Source organism: Hyphopichia burtonii, assembly GCF_001661395.1.
Source record: "Hyphopichia burtonii NRRL Y-1933 unplaced genomic scaffold HYPBUscaffold_8, whole genome shotgun sequence".
NCBI classification, from domain to species: Eukaryota; Fungi; Ascomycota; class Pichiomycetes; order Serinales; family Debaryomycetaceae; genus Hyphopichia; species Hyphopichia burtonii.
In genome coordinates, this window is record NW_017963735.1 from 541,609 (window position 1) to 561,232 (window position 19,624).

Genomic DNA, 19,624 nt, shown 5'->3' on the forward strand with positions numbered 1-19,624 from the left:
AAGGTGGCGGAATAGATACATTTCTGGTGTTATAAATCCATTCAACACATAGTAAAGAAGCAGTCAATTACGTTTTATAACGTGGTGATTAGTTGGAACATCCAGGGAACGAAAAACGAGAATAAAGTATGTCATTTTCCACACAAACTCCAACCATTGTGGTTTTAAAAGAAGGAACTGATTCCTCCCAGGGAAAAGGTCAAATTATTAATAACATCAATGCGTGTGTTGCTATTCAAGAAACCTTGAAGCCTACCTTGGGTCCCTTTGGGTCTGATATCTTGATAGTTTCGTCCAATTCCAAGACCACCATTTCAAATGATGGAGCTACTATTTTGAAATTATTGGATATTGTTCATCCAGCAGCAAAAATGTTGGTTGACATTTCAAGAGCACAAGATGCCGAAGTTGGTGATGGTACCACTTCTGTTACTATTTTAGCAGGGGAGTTCTTAAAAGAAAGTAAGAGTTTTATTGAAGATGGGATTTCATCACATTTAATCACCAAAGGATTAAGAAAAGCATCTGAATTAGCAGTTAAAAGAATTGACGAATTAGCAATTGAAATTAAAAAGGGCGATAACGCCGAGTTCCGTCAATTATTAGAAAAATGTGCCAAAACTGCCATGTCTTCTAAATTGATTAGTAAAAATAGTGATTTTTTCACCAAAATGGTTGTTGATGCCGTTTTAAGTTTAGATTCAGAAGAGTTGGATGAAAAATTGATTGGGGTTAAAAAAGTTCCAGGTGGTAGTATGGAAGATTCATTATTTATTGATGGGGTTGCTTTCAAAAAAACTTTTAGTTATGCTGGGTTTGAACAACAGCCAAAAAAATTCACTAATGCTAAGATTTTAAACTTAAATGTTGAATTAGAATTAAAAGCAGAAAAGGATAATGCTGAAGTCAGAGTTGAACAAGTTCAAGATTATCAAGATATTGTTGATGCTGAATGGCAAATCATTTTCAATAAATTAGAAAGTATTGAGAAAACCGGTGCTAATATTGTTTTATCTAAATTACCAATTGGTGATTTGGCTACCCAATATTTTGCTGATCGTAATATTTTCTGTGCTGGTAGAGTAACTAATGAAGATATGGATCGTGTCATAAAAGCTGTTGGTGGTTCTATTCAATCAACTACTACTAATATAACATCTGAAGATTTAGGTGAATGTGAAATTTTTGAAGAAGTCCAAATTGGTTCTGAAAGATATAATATATTTAAAGGTTGTCCACAAACTAAAACTTGTACATTGATTTTAAGAGGTGGTGCTGAACAAGTAATTGCTGAAGTTGAAAGATCTTTACATGATGCAATCATGATTGTTAAAAGAGCTGTTAAACATAATAAGATTGTTGCTGGTGGTGGTGCTATCGAAATGGAACTCTCTAAGTATTTAAGAGATTATGCTAAAACTATCGCTGGTAAACAACAATTAATCATTGCTGCTTTCGCTAAAGCTTTGGAAATCATTCCAAGACAATTATGTGAAAATGCTGGTTTCGATGGTGTCGAATTATTAAACATTTTAAGAAGTACTCATGCTAAAGGTGAAACTTGGTACGGTATTGATTTCCAAAAAGAATCCGTTGGTAATAATATGAAAAATTTCATTTGGGAACCTGCTTTAGTTAAAACAAACGCCATTCAAAGTGCCACTGAAGCTGCTACCTTATTATTATCTGTTGATGAAACAATCAAAAATGAAGATGATCAACAACAAGGTGGTGGTAGAGGTAGAGGTGCTTATTAAGATCAAAGTTGTGGGAAACTAGGGCAGTGCCCTCACTTATGTACTCTTAGTCTATTTCTTTTTATCTTCTTTAAATGGCCATTTCTTGTATATTGATAACATACCCTTTCAACCCCCTTTTTTTTTCATTTTACCATATATATTAACATACAATAATTCTTAATAACGCATATCTAATGTAGCATTTCTGTTCGTGGAACTTTTTGGCTAGTGGTTTTGTTGAGAAAATGCTAGATCTAAGCAAAAATTACAAAAAGCTGCGAAATTATCCAATTTTGCAATCGTTTGGCGTGATGTCAGAATACCAACTTCAAGTATATCCCGTAAAATGCAATATATGGAAATGTGAAATATATGGAAAGCGATTCGACTGTATTTGAATAGTAATACAACTAGATTCGACTGTATTTGAGTAATAATACAACAACTAGTGCAGACTCCCTTTGATCAACAAGTAATTTTTACAGATCAAGGAGAAAAATTTATGCAAACACCTAAAAGCTTGATATATGTACTCAATATGCTAACCTCATTCTGCTTTAGTATTGCCCTACCGGACCATGTAGAACAGATCTGGAAAATTGTTGATATGACTTATAACAAGGTGTTTTTCGAAGCCTATTCGCAATGTCATCATATATTACCATAAATAAATAGATATTCCCATGTCAGTGCTAAGCGGACTAAATCTTCTTCTGGGTGTGAACTGGAGTCTTCATGGCTACCTAATTGGTTGAAATATGGGCCCATTACCAGAGAGAGTGTCTTCGGTAAATATACAACTAGACACTATTATTTGGTTTTTATTACTCAGTTCAATAAAGTATCCTTCTCTTTAGCAACTAACGTGGAAATTGTTCTAAGTAGGACATTGATTCTCCACCAATGTATATTAGTCCGTACGTAACTAGTGTATTATTGGGTGTTTTATGGTTATCCGGTTTGTAAGCTAGCTTACTAGTCTACTTACTCGACACGTGTGGACGAAATAGGTCTGCTCTATCCAAATAACCCATGAAGAATAATCTAACACTATATGAAGGTCGTTTTCGAATTGCTCAAGGTTGTATACATTAGATTTGACAGAATTAATTTGACTGCTGAAGATTGTCGAACTTTTCTAATTTTTTTTTCAGGATTCGTTTTTGAAAGAATAAAAAGTTAGCTATTTATATGAACCAAGTATTTGTTAATTTATATATTAGCCTAAGATTACTCTTGAAAACGGTGTATTTTGGATTTTTCTTAAAAATTGGTAAACTAAGTGTAAATTTAAAGTGCTTGACTCAAAAAACCATGTTTCAAAATTGGCATGAAAAATCCGTGATAGTTTAGTGGCTAGAATTACCGTTTGTCGCATGGTAGACCGGGGTTCAATTCCCCGTCGCGGAGCATTTTCTTACCATTCACTGCGCAAATGGTTTAGTGGTAAAATCCAACGTTGCCATCGTTGGGCCCCCGGTTCGATTCCGGGTTTGCGCATTTGTTTTTTGCATATTTTTAATGCTATAAATACCCTTAGAATAGTCTCTTTGCCGTGTTCGTTAGGCTTAAACCCTCAAAATGACTGTAAATCTCTAACAAAAATGAATTACCACCAGGGAGAAAAAATTCGCGAGACGCACTTAACACTGGGTGTACGGATGTCTTCCCCACGGATTCAAAAAGTACATTTTGCAGCTTTTCAATAAATCATTTTTATTTTGGACTTTTTATTTTTAACTATATATCATATGTATCATAGAAACTATATATCAAGCTTCACCCCCAAGACCAAAGGCCGTTGGAGTACCAGTCTAAATCAAATTCATGTTTGTTGCTACCAAACAATCTAACCATCGGTAAAATGTTCAATTCTGATGAGGCATCAGTAATGAATTTAACCTTATCATCCGAGGAGGCTGATTCGTTTTCTGCAGAATGAACTCCTTCAAAAGTCTTTGGTAAGTAGTTGAGGAAGTAATCATGTAAAAGAGGAGTTGGAATATCCAAAGGTAAATCATTAACTGAAACATAAATGGCAGTCAGATCTTTCAACTGTCTATTATTGGCAACCGTAACTGCGGTATGAATCAAGATATCCAAATCCTGGAAATTGAAACCACCCAACTCATTCAAACCAGTGAACGAGGAGCCACGACGACGTTGGTTAGCTGCACCAGTTGGATCAAAAATCGAACCCATAACATCAAACTTCAATTCACCTAAACTTAAGATGAATAATCTATTTTGAGGGAAAGTAGCCCAAATGATATGATATTTTTTCTGTTGTAATTCATTAGTGAAAATGGCACCTTTGATATCACTAAATTCAACTGCTTTATTTGCATCTGGTGCTTGTTTAGCTTGAGCTTCTTCAGTGAGGAACATACCATTTAATGTTTGAGCAGTTGGCTTCACGGCAAATTTAGGTACTGCACTACGGTGAATTGAAGATTTTCTTCTAGCGGATTGGGGGATATCACCACCAGGTTTGGAAGAAAGTTCAGTAATTGGAGATAATTCATTACTTGACCCTTTACTCATTGACAAAACATCGGTAACGTTGGTCAAGGAAGACGAAGATTTATGATTACCAGACAATTCTGAATGGAAAATCATTTTGTTGAGTTCAGTCACAATTTCTAATTCTTTACTTTGTAAGATGAAAGAGATTAAATCCCGGTCTTCCTTTTTGGAGCCATGTAAAAGTTTCAATTTCTTACCAACAACCGATGGATTTGAGCCATCTGATTGCAACAAGTTGTGGACCAAGCTCTTATCTTCCTCTCTCAAGATACTAGTAGGGATACGGTACACATCTAAAGGATAGCTTTTGAAACCAAATTTTTCGTAGTAATTACCAACACCCGAGTATAAGTACCAGAAATACTTTTTACTCAAATAGTAATTGGCCAAGGCCCTATCAAGACGGCCGTCAGTCATAACCATACTCTTGAAGTTGTCGTTTTGTGCCGGATTACTCTTGTCAATATGTTCTTTAATAATTTCTTCTTCAACGTAATTGATAGCCTTCTTCACCAAATCACCAGCAATTCCCTTACTTCTATAACTCTTGTGAGTGAAAACGTACCCCACAAGCAAAGCAGTCACATTCTTGATTCCAATCAAGGATGGATCCGGAACCGAACTAATAGCACTTGATTTATCTGCATCCTTATAAAAACCCTTGGTACGCTTAACGGTAGTACTAGCAACAATTGTACCGTTCAGAACATCCTCCAAATAGAACCCTTCCATCAATTGGCCATCTTTGGTGGACGCCTGGTGTTTGCCAACCTCAACATCGGCGTATTCCTCTGCTGACAAGCGGCCACTCCATTCGGAACCGGAAAGAGTATAAAGCTTTTTCAATGCTTCTGGGTCATTGGTAACACGGAATTTGAGTTCATGCGACATTCTGCTAAGTTCAACAAGTCAAGAAGTCAATCAACTAATCAACTAACTAATCAATTCTATCAATTGAACAATTCAAAGAAAAGAATCTAATACTAAATCTCATTATTTAAGGAGCAAAGAGACTTGATCATATCATTTATATCGCCCCGCAATAAATGACTGCATGTAGTGCACTTTTTTCATTTTTTGCAGTCTCAATTGCTAAATAGACTTATAGACAAAGTATATATTAAAGAAAGAGGAAGTAGAATAAGAGAAGAAAGACATAAGGCATATCGTAAGCGAAGGATTCGTTAAGGGCTACTGGATTTGCTGGTGTTTACTTTGTTGTTTCTTGATCAAAGAGTCTTTTTGTAGAAAGTTAGTAGCAAGGATCAAATCGGCTAATAGTACACAAGAAGCATTCATGACAAAGCCATATTTCAATGCACCAGGATGTTCAGCTAGTTTCCCGGTGAACAACGGACCTATACTTCTTGCAAAAGTCTTACCGATGTTTACCACCCCCATGACTTTAGTGAGTTCGTTTTTCTGAACAATTGATGTAAGCAAAATCTGTCTTGGTACCACGTCCATGGTGCTTGTTGCACAGTTGGCAAAGTATAGGAGTGCAGCCACCCAGAATTCGCTGGTGAAGGTGATCATCATGAAAAGCACAGCAGAAGGTGCTTGGGTGAAGAGAATGGCTTTGACTGGACCTAGGAGTTTAGCGAAGAAGGCCGAGGGTAATGAAGAAATGGCATCAATGGCATTGGTACAGAAAAACAAGAGTCCCAATCCGCTGGCAGTGACTTTGAAGACTTTTTTGAAATAGTATACTACCCAAGCAGAAGGAAAAAGGCCGTAGCCAAACGAGTCTAGCATGAAGATAATAAGTAATCGGGGTAAATAGTGCTGGGTTTGTAATGATAATCCAAGAGAGCCCTTTTGAGAAGTGGCCGGAGTCTCGCTGGGTAGAAGTGACGATGATTCGTCGGTTATTTCGTCCTCTTCTTCGTCTTCATCATCATCGCTGATTTCACATTTTTCGCTCAACGCCAACATGAATACCAACTTCAAAACCGAGATCCCGGCATAGATGATGAATACCCACCGGTAGCACGACTCAAGGCTCCAAGCCAAGCTCTTGCTCAAGTGGTCAACGACAAACCCAGCGGTGATCGAGCCCATCGCGGCACCAGCAGTGCCAAATAAGCCATAGATGGCAAAGATTTCGGGTCGGTGATTATGGGGAGTCAAATGCGCAATCGAGGCTTCTTCCACTGACTTGAATGGCCCGGTCTCATCACCGCTAGGTGAAATAACCCCCAATATGGCTGCTAACACCAATAGTACATAGTTGGAACAACTTGCAAAGACCAACCCTGACCCCATCATCATAATGGTGCCCATCACCATGACTCTTCTTCTTCCAATTGCCTCCGCATACCACGTCAACAAATACGAAATAAAAGTGTCTCCCCATAATGTCAATGTCATGAATAACCCAATCTTTGATTCTTCTACCCCGATTAACTCAAGGTAGAGCACTAAAACTTGGTTGGTAAGCCCAAAACCACACATCCTGGCAAACACAGAGGCCCACAAGAGGCGTATGTCCTTATTAGACTCTCTAAACGACGCCCACAAGTGCATTTCCTAGAGTCCCTTTATTCTAATAGAAGCTGAAGTTGAAAATTTTCATTCAAATATAAAAAACCCATACCTTTTCACCGTTTTTTTTTTTTTTTTCTTTTTCTCTTCAAAAGCTTCACAAAAGATCATCACCTTATAACTTTAGTTTGTTTATACTTTAAGTTGACCCAGTATTCCTCGAGCATTTCCCAGCCAACTTTTAGAATCACTGACGTGAAAGTACAGAAGACCCACCCTTTCAGTTAAAAACTTCACGGTCCATTTTTCCTATCTTATTCGAAACAACAGAGGAAATTCAAGACGGAATTTTAAAAAGAAAATCCTATTGGTTCAGTCATGAGTAGTGGGCTCCAAAAGACCTCGTTGGATAACTTGGCGCATATTGCGAACATTTCGCACGAGTTGCTGGTTCTAAACAGCCAGTTGAAGCAGGATGAAAGTGCTTCTGCCGCTCCAAGCCGTCTCGATGAATCGAAAAACGATAATCCTAATGTTTTATTACTGAAAACAGGGAAACCAAAGAAGATAAGTTGTATCGAATGTCGGCAGCAAAAGTCAAGATGCGATGCATACGAAAGACACCCTAATCCTTGTACCAGGTGTAGTAAGAAAAATCTCAGGTGTGATATACGATCCGACTATAAACGTACTTATAAAAGAGCAAGAATAGCTCAAATCGAAAAAGAATTTTCTGAATTGAAAAAGTCTCTTACTGCATCCCAAGCGGCAGAGCTAATGAGTAAAGTGCCAACGTTGCCAAATAGTGGATCGATAAGTAATGGGACTCATACCTCGCTGCAGCTTTTGCAACATTTACAATCATATTATCAAAGTCAAAATGCTGACCCCAGCCAAACTCAAGGAATTCTTCAAAGTCAGTCTCAGCCCCCAAAACTATATGACTCGATCAATGCAGGCCAAATAGATAGCCAAAATCAACAGTCGTTTCCAACCTCTCAACAAGCGTCGCCGCCTCCATTACAACATCCACTTCCAAGGTCAAAGAATCAAACTCTCCATGAGACTAACCGTGCGGTATCATTGTCGCCTTTCAATGGTGACTCTTCGATACCAATCACTCCCTCAATACACAACTCAACGTCTGCACCACTCAGACCAGTGAATAAAAGCCTGACACCCCCATTGATAATTCAAGAACAGAACTTAGAATGCGAAGAGAAAACTTTGGATACTATTACCTTATCGCCAGCCACCATTCGTTCGTTATATCTCGAATATGTTAACCGGTACCATCCTATTTTACCCGTGGTGGACGTCTCACGAGGACCCGAACGTATTTTTAAACTTTGTCCTGCTTTGTTTTGGGTAATAATGTTTGTTGCCTTAAGAAGATATAGCGGTGATACCAATAAGATACTTTTATTGACCCTATCACCTCTAATCAAGGATATACTTTCGGAAATCACCATATCTCCAATCACTAGATATAATCCAACCGAAGAAGATGAACCAATCATCAATGCATGTTCTGTTTATTCTGTCCAAGCGTTTTTATTATACACTTTTTGGCCACCGCTAACTTCATCATTGAGTGCTGATTCCTCATGGAATACTATAGGTGTAGCCTTATTTCAAGCTATACGTATAGGGCTACATTCTCCAAGTCTGTTATCTGATCATATTACTGGAGCCAAGACCCCACAACAGTTATCAATGGCTCAAGAACAAGCTAAGACCTGGATTATATGCAACATTGCATCTCAAAGCATTGCCACTTCATTTGGATTCCCAGCATTTGTTCAATTTGATTCATCAATATGGAGCGCTTGTAGACCAGCAAGTTCTGTGAGTATTCCAAAGTCAATACAGTATATGATGGAAATAGCACATTTTGAAGATCAAATTACTAAAACATTGAATTCAAATTCAATGGATCCTTATGGGTTAATTAACTCAAGTGAAAGATTACCACTTTTAAAAGTTTTATCTAGGCAATTAGATGAATTAGAGGTCAAGTTAGTTGATGAACTACCAGTAAATGATGGATTCAGAATATTTCAACTATTAACAGCAAGAGTCCACTTATTTACTTATTATTTTATGGATAGTGAAAGAATTGCTCAATTTGAATTATCTAAAGGATTGGTTTGCCTCTATAATTCCACAGTTGCGCTAATTAACCATGCACAATTATGTCAAGCGCGAGATCCCTTTTTCGTCAAGTATTTACCGGTGGTTTATATATTAAATATCTGGCAAGCGTCTTGCATTATTGCAAAATTGGCTCACTCGCCATTGAAAAATGTCATTGACATTGCAGCTGGGAAACAAAGTTACCAGGCTGCGATTCTGTTGGCAGCCAAAGGATCTATCTTGAAACATGATATTGCTTATAGAGCCAGTGGTATTATGAGAAACATGTGGCAATTATTCCGTACTTTGGAGGAAAAGAACTTGACAAGTTTGAAAATCAATATTAGATCGCGTATGTCAGCATCAGTATTTTTTGATTCATTATTTTTACTTCGAGAACAAGTGGGTATGATTAAATTAAATAGTCGTACCGACGAAAACCAAGCAAACCAAGCAAACGATAATCAAGATGGAGACAATTCATTTGACGATGACGATGATGAAGATTTCGATGAAGAAGCAGTTGTCTCAGATAATGACGAAGACGGGAAAAGGGGACTTGGTGATATATCAAAAGACGATAGTAATAGATCGACTCCTAGTGGGAGTAACGCATCATCGAAAACTAAAAGACAGAGGTCGTTATCCAACACCGTTAATGCGGAATCCAAAGCTAGAAGAATCATTCGTACCATCCCCTTGGATCCTCAGCCGATATCTGCCCCTGGTAAAAGAAGTAACATATTCAAGATTGTCAATAATAGCAGTGATTCATCACCAACAGTCAAACACGAAAACAACACCCCTCCCAATAACGATTCTCCAATGTCCAATTCATCACATAAAATCGTCTCGATGACTCCTACAAACTTACGGTCTTCGGATAAACAACATCACAACCATAACACTGGCCAACCTCATTTACCGTCGCAACAATTGCCCAATCGTGCTGCAGCTCCCACAAACAACAGCAAATACTCGGACAGGAATACGAAAAGCTCTGCGCCGCTTTCAAACTTTCCTCAAGGCTCCGATTTTGGCAATAAAGAACCTACCAAGATGGCAATTTCCGGTAACAGCATAAACAGATCCAACAACAAGGGCAACTTTCAAAACTTCTCCAACGAGCACAGATCGGTCAACGATAATGAAATGCTACCGGAAATGATTCTTCACGAGTCTCCAGGCCACGGGGGATTGGAGAACTTGGAGTTTGAGCCGCTCGATATGAACAGTGATCTTCTTTGGAAAGATGTCGACAGTGTCATGAACGACTTTGGATTCCATACCCAGTAGTATAGCAATACAGAGGCTTGTTGCAAATGCAAACCATCAACATGTAGAAATAGCTTGCACAGAAACAAGAATAAACACAAACACCATACCGTCAGTGGCACCACTCTTTGGCCAATACAGTTCTGTGGAGGTCCACAGAACCTGCTGTTCACCGTTATAGAACAAAGTGAATAGTTGCAAAAACTGCTGTAGCGAAAAAAAAAACGCTAACAAAACAAAAAAAACGAACGAAGAAAAAAAAAAAAAAAAAAAAAAAAGAAAAAAAAAACGAGCCGCACACGACAATTTCTCAGAAAGGAGGACGTGCCCTTACCAATAGTTGATCAGCCAAAAAAAAATGAAAAATTCTCACCTTAAGGTGTTTCGAAGATACTTAAAGATCAATAGAGTTTGACCATTCTAAGGATACACTAGAACGCAGGAGCAAGATGTCATACGACGATATTGAAAACGCCACTCCCGATATTGTTATCGGAGGTACTATGGAAGACCCGGAAGAAGAGTACCAATATGAACATGAAGTTGAAAGTGGGAACGAACAAGCAGAAGAAGAACAAGAGGTTGTTGAAAAAAAGGAAAAGAAAAGTGTTGCTTTTTCTGGCTTAGACGATGAATATGACGAAGAAGCTGCTAAGAGAGAGTTCATAGAAGGTGGAGGGTTACCAGAACAGCCGGAAAATCCAAATTTTGAAGAATTAACTCCATTATCAGCAGAGATTATTAATAGACAAGCTACCATTAATATTGGTACTATTGGACATGTTGCCCATGGTAAATCGACTGTTGTCAGAGCCATTTCAGGGGTTCAAACTGTTCGTTTCAAGGATGAATTGGAAAGAAATATCACTATTAAATTAGGTTATGCTAATGCTAAAATTTATAAATGTGATAATGAAGAATGTCCAGCTCCAGGTTGTTATAAATCTTTCAAATCAGATAAAGAAATCAAACCAAAATGTTCCGTTCCAGGATGTCATGGTCGTTATAAATTATTAAGACACGTTTCATTTGTTGATTGTCCAGGTCACGATATTTTAATGAGTACTATGTTATCAGGGGCAGCCGTTATGGATGCCGCTTTATTATTAATTGCAGGTAATGAAAGTTGTCCTCAACCTCAAACTTCTGAACATTTAGCTGCAATTGAAATTATGAAGTTAAAACACGTTATTATTTTACAAAATAAAGTTGATTTAATGAGAGAAGAATCTGCTTTAGAACATCAAAAATCAATTTTAAGTTTTATTAGAGGTACCATCGCTGATGGTGCTCCTATAGTTCCAATTTCAGCTCAATTGAAATATAATATTGATGCTGTTAATCAATTTATTGTTAACTATATTCCTGTTCCAATGAGAGATTTTTCTGCATCCCCAAGATTAATAGTTATTAGATCTTTTGATGTTAATAAACCTGGTGCTGAAATTGATGACTTGAAAGGGGGTGTTGCTGGTGGTTCTATCTTGAATGGTGTCTTTAAATTAGGTGATGAAATTGAAATTAGACCCGGTATTGTTACTAAAGATGATAATGGTAAAATTCAATGTAAACCAATTTTTTCAAATATTGTTTCTTTATTCGCTGAACATAATGACTTAAAATTTGCAGTTCCTGGTGGGTTAATTGGTGTTGGTACTAAAGTTGATCCAACTTTATGTAGAGCTGATAGATTAGTTGGTCAAGTTGTTGGTTCAAAAGGTAATTTACCTTCTATTTATACTGATATTGAAATTAATTACTTCTTATTAAGAAGATTATTGGGTGTTAAAACTGATGGTCAAAAACAAGGTGCTAAAGTTCGTAAATTAGAAAGTGGTGAAGTCTTAATGGTTAATATTGGTTCTACTGCTACTGGTGCTAGAGTTGTTGCTGTTAAAGCTGATATGGCTCGTTTACAATTAACTACTCCTGCTTGTACTGAAGTTAACGAAAAGATTGCTTTATCAAGACGTATCGATAAACATTGGCGTTTGATTGGTTGGGCTACTATCAAAAAGGGTAATACCTTGGAACCAATTGCATAAATTTAATTCATAAAAAGTTTTCCTGCCCAACTCATTCCCTTTTATGATGTTATCACTAATCATTAATAAAAACTTGATTAAAGAAAAAGATTCATACCAAATCTTATCTATAATCCAACATTTTGTATTTATAGCCTCATATATATAAATAGATATATATAAATTTCATTTTTGTAAAATATTTGTTAAATTGTATTTATTTAAATGCAGATATGAAGAGATGCCAAATATATATTTACATACATATAATAAAAACTTTAATTCTTTTTAAATTCAATATTTTGAACTGAATTTTTATAAATATCACTGTTGATAAATTTCGGAAATGAATCCGTTTCCATTAAACGGAATATATGTTGATTTATTCTGTCAAACACATTGGAGATTTCAAGTAACGTACGTAAATAATCTGTCAAAGTATTAGATGTTGAGGACTCTGATGATGTATCAACCTTGAATATATCTTGCGGGACTACAGTTTGATCATGTTCTGATGGAGGAATAGAAACAGGTTGCAGTTGATTTCTTTTGCAAGGGGCAGCAGTAAGTTTTGTTTCTGATTTTGAATCCGTATTGACTTTAGGGGAAGGGAAGTTATTTGATTCCATCAGTGATCTTTGAGAAGTTTGATCGTCAATTTGGATTGGAACAGTAGGTGTCTTAGTATAATCAGGAGCTTTATTTGAGGTTTTAGACAACATTAATGCGGCCGCTTCATCCCTTAGATGAGAAATAATATTCAATACGAATGGGGAATCTGCACCGAGATAAGTAAAATATATATTATAAGCCAAAGAAAAGGTGACGCTTGACAATTTCATTATTTTTGAATCAATTTTTTTGGATTCAATGGGATCATCTAAACAATGCAAGTTTTTAAATTTCAATAATTTACTAATATTTTTGATTAGTTTAGCAAAGTGTTTGAGTTGTAAATATGCATCGAGGTTCTCTGAGCAAAACTCTTTTTCCAAGTGAAGACGGAATAGATATCTCATACCTGGATCTCTGATTATATCCTTTAAATCAAGTTGGGGATTCTCAACCGACAGACTCAGTGAATCGTTATCAAGTTGAACTCCAACACCATTTGCTGTTGAATATAAGTCAAATTTGGAAAGTGGGACGCTAGAAGATGCCAAAACATCAATTATACCATCGACGCTGTTTGAGTTAGCAATAATTTGATCCTTTTTAGAAAAATGAGAGTGGATTGGAGCAGGGTTTTTCAAAGTTGGCCTTTTAGGAAACCAAGGACAAACTTTTTCACCAATGGGTCCAATGGCATAAAAACAGGTTCTATCAGCACCGAAATAGAGATTGTGCGAGGTAGACTGAGAAGCCATAATTGGAGTGATGAATCCCGCTTTAAGTAACAACTGGGATATCTCTATCGCATGACGAATACTAATGATATCAGTACAGTCACATAGCCATTGGCAAACGGCTTTACCAGTGAATGAATATTTTTCAATAATGTTTTCGCCATTATCAAAAAAGAAAACCTGATCCTTGAAAAGGCGAACACCCTTTTCAGAAGAGTAATATTGCATATGGGAATCTGATTCGGGGTTAGTGAAGAATCGATGGTGATACGGACTGACATGTTCTTTTTCTTTCTGGCTGTGTTTTTTATCAGATGAAGCAGGCTCCTCGGAAACAACTTGCAACCTTGCATTAGTGACAGCTTTAAAACCTTCTTTAGTCATATCCGAATACGCAATTCGATTCGAGCTGAAACCAAAATCCTCTTCGGATCCGCCAGATTGACTTCTAAAAACGATAGGATCCGGCTTGTCATTTGGAGACCATACATTTGGCCGGGGTCCAAGTAGTTTAACAAATAATAAACATAAGAAGTAATCCGAATACATTATTTGATCAGTCAATGAATTTCGATCAAACTTGAAAAGATCCATTGAATTGAAACTGGTATTTAAGATCAACGGTCTTTTTTGTTTATTCATTCCAATCTTTTCACAAAAATCTTGCACCAAATACACTCCCTTAGCCGTTGGTTGTAGAGCAACACCGGCACTGGGTTCAGACCTAGTTCGGTCCACGGGACAATGAAGTAATTTAGCATCAAAGAATCTTCTCAATAAAGCCATTGCCAAATCAGGTTTTATTGAATAGCTGATGCTAGTTGTTGTTGCCGATAATTCAATTTTGATGTTCAACGAAGCCATAGTCGATATAGCTTCCTTCGGTAAAAAGGAATATGCATGATACTTAGACAAGATGTTAAACTGAAACCGAGAACCTTCATCCTTCAAGTCCAAACATATTATCATTATACAGAAGATATCCTTCAATTCTTTTTCGTATATCTTCCCAGAAGCAGTCTTATTGAAGTTGGTTTTCACTGTTTCATGCAATACGTTACTTGAGCGAGACAACAGAGAATCCTCAAACTCTCTGGCATTCTGATTGGTCATATTTGATACCACTACCGGCATGAAACAAGGGTATATAAGGAAACTGCAAAAAATACTTAAAGTCCCCAAAAGCGACGACAGGAGATTAGGGAGACATGATTATATATATATCTCTTCCACAGTAATTGATGCCAAACTGATTGACACTCCCCCTCGCTCCGTCTGAATCAAAGGTGTAACAACGGAAGTCCAGGTATGTTTCAAGTTATTGATATTTTTTTACGATATCCCTTTGTTTGAAGTCCTCGATCTAAAAAAATAATGAGGAAATGGGCCCAAAAAAATCAAAATAGGGAAATTCGCAGTATTTTTTTTTCAACGCAATTAGGAGTTTCAAATTAACAAGTTTGAATTAACCTTCAACTTTGCAGCTAGAAGAGTATTTTGTAAGTGGGTTACGGGGAATAGGCGTTGATGAAACAAGGAACCTTTGCGTTGGAGTAATAAGCGCAAATTGAAAAGGGAAACAAGAAGTATGACATGAAAGGTTGCGAAAGTTGGTTGTGAAAGGCATTAATGTATTTCGGTTAAGTGATGTTTGATGGGTGTTTCATAATTTGGTAAGCTTTTTGAATACAGTAGAGTCTTCCATTATTTGGGCTAGTTCTTCTAAGGTAACGTCAAGTTGAACCATTTTATTTTCTTCAATAATGAAATTCTTATTGATGTTGTTGTTGGCTGCGTTCAATTCATTACTTTGAGTGACGACATCTATGATTACCCCCAATTTGTAGAGTGTTTCCCAACTATTTTTAAGAACTTTTGACAGCCAAGTCTTTTGAGTGACTTTCAAGTTAGTTAAAACGATATTATCAATGTATGAATTGGTAGTAGCGTTATTTGAAGTTGTCGAAGCCATGTTGAAGAGCTTCATCATATCTTCGTACTCTTTGTAGGCCATATTGAAATTAATAACTTGTAAATCAATTCTTTCGATGAATCTTGCAGCTGCAATAACTAGTAATAATTCCAAAGTAGATAAGGATTTTATGATGTCCTGAATGTTATTTGTAGATTGTTTTGACAAATACCGAGTGAAATCAGAATCTCTAAGAAAAGGTGACTCAATCGATAGTCTAGACACTGGATAAATACAATTATTATTGAATTCCTTGAAGTTCTTGGTAGTGAAATAGATTTGATAAACGATTTTTAGTAGATTTGATGATGATCTCAAATCTTGACCGAAGGATTTTTCATTGAATAATTTATTGATATGCTCATTCCATAAATGAGTATACTTTTCATTTCCCAATAATTTGTCATCGACTATTAAATTGAGCTTTGCATTTTCCCAAAACTCTTCCACGGTTTTCGGGCGATTAATAGAGATGATTCTTTGACTGAATCTACTCTTGACCCTTTTCTCTAATAATTCACCAGTGGTGATCTTAGTTGATATCCCCAAAATACAAATTGGAATTGAAGATGTTTGAGACAAGTCAAACAAGTTATACAAAAGCGCCTGTTTGTTATTTCCAGTATACTTTTCAAACTCATCGATAACAAATATGATTGCCGCTGATTGTAAAGACTGATCTGAATCTTTGGAATTGCTTGGTGCATCATCTAGGATAGCCAAAATATTATTGAATGTATCACTTATACCTCTTTGTTCGAATTTATGGGTCAATGTCTCATTATCTTCATCATTATTAAATTTTTTTGAATGATAGTCCAACTGTCTAGCAATTTCTCTCAAGGCAATATTATCATCCGAATGTAAGTATGCACTTAACCTAATGACAATGAATTCGTCTTTATATTTTTCCAGTAAATCGTTCAACGCTCTTTCAACTATTGCTGATTTCCCTGATGATCTTGGTCCTATAACCAATGCTGAATGCCCTTCCCTATCTTTTACCGTATGTTCAAAAATGTGATACACTTCATTGAATTGATCTATAAGAGCCGGTGACTTCGTTAAATTAGGAAAATTGGTAGTCTTATTGATTAATTGTGCTATGACTTGGGTTTTCAAGTTTTCCACATCTTGTTGAGTGACTTCAAAGTCGAGTTCACTTTTTATCTCAACAGCTTGTTCACCGGTTGGATGCGGGTCTTTCTCATCGCCCGAATGGTTGGGCAACTCCACCATAAAGTCATCGTTATTGCTATTCTCGATTGAATGATCGTTTGAGTCCTCTTCTTCAGAAGGCGATTGATCTTCACTCTTCAGTTTATGCTTAGTCTTACGTTTTTGCTTATGTTTTTCTTTTCTTTTTCTTTTCTTCTCTTCTTCCTTCTCGAGTCTCTTAAAAAACTCAGCACCTCCAGTGACTATGGGAGCCTTGTGTTTCTTTACGGGGGCATTTTTCTTTGATTCATTAGTCGGGAACTGATGGTCTTCATCGCTTCCTCGTCTTTTATGACCATAATGACGACTGGGTTTATCCAAATCAGAATCCAAATGAAGTATTTGATCAGAAGTATCCAAAGAGATTACCCTATCTGGTTCTGAACTTGGCTGTTTGCCATTCTCTATATCTTTCAATTTTCTTTCAATTCTTAACCGTTTGATCAACCGATCATTCTTCAATTCTTCTTCAGTCATCTCTTTCACTTCACCAAACTCGCCCTCAAAGTCCTTAAGTGTCTCATCGTTCGATCTTCCCATATCTCTATAATGCCAGGTTATTTCTAATTCAACAAATTGAAACGATGACAGATGTGATTATTGCAATAATCGCGTTCTGCTTTTTTAATGGTTTTTCAATGATTTTTTTTTTTCCTTTCCTCATTGGAAAATTGTACTCCATCTTTTTTACGTAATTTGCTTATCAATTCTCTTCTTTGAGTCCTTAAAAGTCCAAAGCTTTTTAATTAGTCCATTAACAGCGAGAAGAAGCTCTACTAAAGCGCTTTCCAACTCCAAATCAACCAATAGTTACTCACAATGTCGACTGCATTATCATTACCAGACTCAGTTGTCAAGTTATTAAAATCTACAAGGTTTGTTCATTTGGCAACTTGCAAAGACAACTTTCCACATGTATCTTTAATGAATTATACTTACTACAGTAAAGAAAATGAATATTATATTATCACCACCTCACCAAAGAAAACTACGAAATACGAAAATATAATTTCTAATCCAAATGTTTCATTATTAGTGCACGACTGGATATCAGCCAGGAATCCTGATGAATCAACTTCAGATTCAGTTGCTAATAAAAGACGTAACTCGTTATATGAGTTGTTGACTAATTTGAATAAAAGCGAAATAAGCAGTGTATCGGTGATGATTAATGGTAAAGCAGAAATATTGAGTCCTCATACTGACCTTGAGAAATTCAATTTTTTCAAGTCATTACATTTGAATAATGATTCAATTGACGCAATTCAATCTAAAAACTATATTGAAAGTGAAGATATTGCCTTGATCTTAATTAAAGTTAGTAGTGTGAAAGTTACTGACACTAATGATAATGTTGAAAGTTATTAAAGTATTTATCCTCGTTAGCATACCGTGATACTGCTAAATATACGACAACTCAAAACAGATTATACTTGTAGCTCAAGACATGTCTTTCAAACATAAAAAATAAAGGATCTACCATTAGTGAAAAGAAAAAATAAATGCCGTTCCCAGGAATCGAACCTGGGTTTCTTCGGCCACAACGAAGTGTACTAACCACTATACTAGAACGGCTGATTTGTTGAAATTTTTGAGGTTCTAGGTTGCCATAAGCCGATACAGGTTAATATAAGTTTGAAATAACAAAAAAAGGTTTTTCTTAAAAAGAGAGAATTTTGAAGTGGGTTTAGCTCCATTTGCAACTGAGAACGTTAAAAAAGATCCTTTTCATACATTACATTACTCTTTTGGTATTTTAGATATGTGAAAAAAATTGAAGAAACCCCATAACAGACTAACGATTTGTCTAGCCAGCTCGTCGCAACCTCATGTAGTGGCGTCAAGGACAGTAAGTGGGTTGCGAAAGGAGAGGAGGGGCAATTTTACCTTCAGGAACCGAGTGATTCAAGATGGAAATTATATGCTTTGAGGCAACGACTTCGTATGAGGACTCGTATACTTTATCAAAACTACAAGGTATAATGACTTTATTTAACAATTCCAACTTTAAGAGAAGAAACGGATATAATCCTGATATACACGTAAGCGAGTTGCAAATCAAATCGTCGTAACATTAAAAAATGCATCTCGAGAAGATACGGGAAAGAAATGAATGACTAAGACATGTCGCCAAAGATTTAGAAAAAGGAACTGAGTATTTGAGAAGGAATTATGGTAATGCCAAAACTTTTCTATATAAGACCATTCTATCTTTGCTTTTATGGAGTGCATTTGGAACGTTAGCAATAACATCATAATGCTTTACATATCGTTCTTAAATCAGCATAAATGGGAAGTTACTTTAGATAGGAAATCTCCATATATTTCGAAACATGTTCGATATTGATAATAAGTAGTTGAACCTAACGGTTTAATGGTTTTTGCAACCAATATTTGCTTTATTGAGTTATGTTGGCAGACGAGGCCTCTATCGTCTAAAGTATAGACAGTTTCCAAGACAGACCGCCTTTGGCAGGCAATAAGACATTAGATCAATTCCAATTTATCATCATTATGATTGTCATTGATCTGCTGGAGAGCACTGGGAGTATTCCCTGAAGAGGAGAAGAAACCTTCTTGAATCTTCTTCAAGGCTTTTATTGTTTCCTTTGATTGTTCTTGAACAACCTCAGCAAGTTTTTCCAGAGATGCAGCAAGTCTTTCCATAGATGCAGCAAGTTTTTCCATAGATGCAGCAAGTCTTTCCAGAGATGCAGCCCGTTTGTTTGAGAAGCTGATAATCTCTCCCAAGGTTGAGTAGTATTTTTGTTGCAAAGCAACTAAAGTGTTAAGCACGTCGGTAAGTTGAGCTAAGTCGGTTTTGATAGCTCTAAGCTCCCTATTGACTGTTTCTTGATCGGCTGAGTCAGATTTTTGTGTGTTTGAATAAGACTTGTGAGGCAT

At 36.4% G+C, this 19,624-nt stretch overlaps 11 protein-coding genes and 3 non-coding genes across 14 annotated transcripts; 7 read left to right on the forward strand and 7 right to left on the reverse strand.

The window, feature by feature from the left end:
* Window positions 1-43: 43 nt before the first annotated feature.
* On the forward strand, window positions 44-1,908 carry CCT7 (chaperonin-containing T-complex subunit). Its single transcript, XM_020219881.1, has one exon. It carries the CDS (start codon window positions 129-131, stop codon window positions 1,755-1,757), a length of 1,629 nt encoding a protein of 542 aa, XP_020074348.1. The 5' UTR covers window positions 44-128; the 3' UTR covers window positions 1,758-1,908.
* Window positions 1,909-3,076: 1,168 nt separating this feature from the next.
* HYPBUDRAFT_232335 (uncharacterized protein) lies at window positions 3,077-3,660 on the forward strand. The gene has a single exon (XM_020223150.1). It carries the CDS (start codon window positions 3,116-3,118, stop codon window positions 3,446-3,448), a length of 333 nt encoding a protein of 110 aa, XP_020074349.1. The 5' UTR covers window positions 3,077-3,115; the 3' UTR covers window positions 3,449-3,660.
* Window positions 3,078-3,149, forward strand: HYPBUDRAFT_t163. Its single transcript has one exon. It is a non-coding gene; the product is annotated as a tRNA-Asp (tRNA).
* Window positions 3,169-3,239, forward strand: HYPBUDRAFT_t164. Its single transcript has one exon. It is a non-coding gene; the product is annotated as a tRNA-Gly (tRNA).
* On the reverse strand, window positions 3,519-5,156 carry HYPBUDRAFT_114224 (uncharacterized protein; the record flags this gene model as incomplete). The annotated part of the gene is made up of 1 exon (XM_020219030.1): window positions 3,519-5,156. One exon carries the CDS (start codon window positions 5,154-5,156, stop codon window positions 3,519-3,521), a length of 1,638 nt encoding a protein of 545 aa, XP_020074350.1.
* Window positions 5,157-5,273: 117 nt separating this feature from the next.
* HYPBUDRAFT_154094 (uncharacterized protein) lies at window positions 5,274-6,803 on the reverse strand. The gene has a single exon (XM_020221892.1). The coding sequence runs from the start codon at window positions 6,789-6,791 to the stop codon at window positions 5,457-5,459; it is 1,335 nt and encodes a 444-aa protein (XP_020074351.1). The 5' UTR covers window positions 6,792-6,803; the 3' UTR covers window positions 5,274-5,456.
* A 79-nt stretch (window positions 6,804-6,882) lies between these two features.
* LEU3 (leucine-responsive transcriptional regulator) lies at window positions 6,883-10,276 on the forward strand. The gene has a single exon (XM_020221893.1). The coding sequence runs from the start codon at window positions 7,128-7,130 to the stop codon at window positions 10,179-10,181; it is 3,054 nt and encodes a 1,017-aa protein (XP_020074352.1). The 5' UTR covers window positions 6,883-7,127; the 3' UTR covers window positions 10,182-10,276.
* Window positions 10,277-10,588: 312 nt separating this feature from the next.
* On the forward strand, window positions 10,589-12,338 carry GCD11 (translation initiation factor eIF2 subunit gamma). The gene has a single exon (XM_020221894.1). It carries the CDS (start codon window positions 10,610-10,612, stop codon window positions 12,203-12,205), a length of 1,596 nt encoding a protein of 531 aa, XP_020074353.1. The 5' UTR covers window positions 10,589-10,609; the 3' UTR covers window positions 12,206-12,338.
* Window positions 12,339-12,462: 124 nt separating this feature from the next.
* SST2 (GTPase-activating protein) lies at window positions 12,463-14,643 on the reverse strand (the record flags this gene model as incomplete). The annotated part of the gene is made up of 1 exon (XM_020219038.1): window positions 12,463-14,643. The coding sequence occupies one exon, from the start codon at window positions 14,641-14,643 to the stop codon at window positions 12,463-12,465; it is 2,181 nt and encodes a 726-aa protein (XP_020074354.1).
* A 550-nt stretch (window positions 14,644-15,193) lies between these two features.
* Window positions 15,194-16,741, reverse strand: ORC4 (origin recognition complex subunit 4; the record flags this gene model as incomplete). The annotated part of the gene is made up of 1 exon (XM_020219067.1): window positions 15,194-16,741. The coding sequence occupies one exon, from the start codon at window positions 16,739-16,741 to the stop codon at window positions 15,194-15,196; it is 1,548 nt and encodes a 515-aa protein (XP_020074355.1).
* Window positions 16,742-17,465: 724 nt separating this feature from the next.
* HYPBUDRAFT_163527 (pyridoxal 5'-phosphate synthase) lies at window positions 17,466-18,088 on the forward strand (the record flags this gene model as incomplete). Its single annotated transcript, XM_020222622.1, has 1 exon — window positions 17,466-18,088. Exon 1 carries the CDS (start codon window positions 17,540-17,542, stop codon window positions 18,086-18,088), a length of 549 nt encoding a protein of 182 aa, XP_020074356.1. The 5' UTR covers window positions 17,466-17,539.
* Window positions 18,089-18,223: 135 nt separating this feature from the next.
* On the reverse strand, window positions 18,224-18,295 carry HYPBUDRAFT_t165. The gene has a single exon. It is a non-coding gene; the product is annotated as a tRNA-His (tRNA).
* A 419-nt stretch (window positions 18,296-18,714) lies between these two features.
* On the reverse strand, window positions 18,715-19,091 carry HYPBUDRAFT_232416 (uncharacterized protein). The gene has a single exon (XM_020223151.1). It carries the CDS (start codon window positions 18,974-18,976, stop codon window positions 18,779-18,781), a length of 198 nt encoding a protein of 65 aa, XP_020074357.1. The 5' UTR covers window positions 18,977-19,091; the 3' UTR covers window positions 18,715-18,778.
* A 116-nt stretch (window positions 19,092-19,207) lies between these two features.
* Window positions 19,208-19,624, reverse strand: HYPBUDRAFT_150657 (uncharacterized protein; the record flags this gene model as incomplete). Its single annotated transcript, XM_020220292.1, has 1 exon — window positions 19,208-19,624. The coding sequence occupies one exon, from the start codon at window positions 19,622-19,624 to the stop codon at window positions 19,208-19,210; it is 417 nt and encodes a 138-aa protein (XP_020074358.1).

What these genes read in the sequence shown, in the direction of transcription:
- CCT7 (XM_020219881.1), top strand. Translation starts at nt 129, where the DNA reads ATGTCATTTTCCACACAAACTCCAACCATTGTGGTTTTAAAAGAAGGA.
- HYPBUDRAFT_232335 (XM_020223150.1), top strand. Translation starts at nt 3,116, where the DNA reads ATGGTAGACCGGGGTTCAATTCCCCGTCGCGGAGCATTTTCTTACCAT.
- HYPBUDRAFT_154094 (XM_020221892.1), bottom strand. Translation starts at nt 6,791, where the DNA reads ATGCACTTGTGGGCGTCGTTTAGAGAGTCTAATAAGGACATACGCCTC.
- LEU3 (XM_020221893.1), top strand. Translation starts at nt 7,128, where the DNA reads ATGAGTAGTGGGCTCCAAAAGACCTCGTTGGATAACTTGGCGCATATT.
- GCD11 (XM_020221894.1), top strand. Translation starts at nt 10,610, where the DNA reads ATGTCATACGACGATATTGAAAACGCCACTCCCGATATTGTTATCGGA.
- HYPBUDRAFT_232416 (XM_020223151.1), bottom strand. Translation starts at nt 18,976, where the DNA reads ATGATGTTATTGCTAACGTTCCAAATGCACTCCATAAAAGCAAAGATA.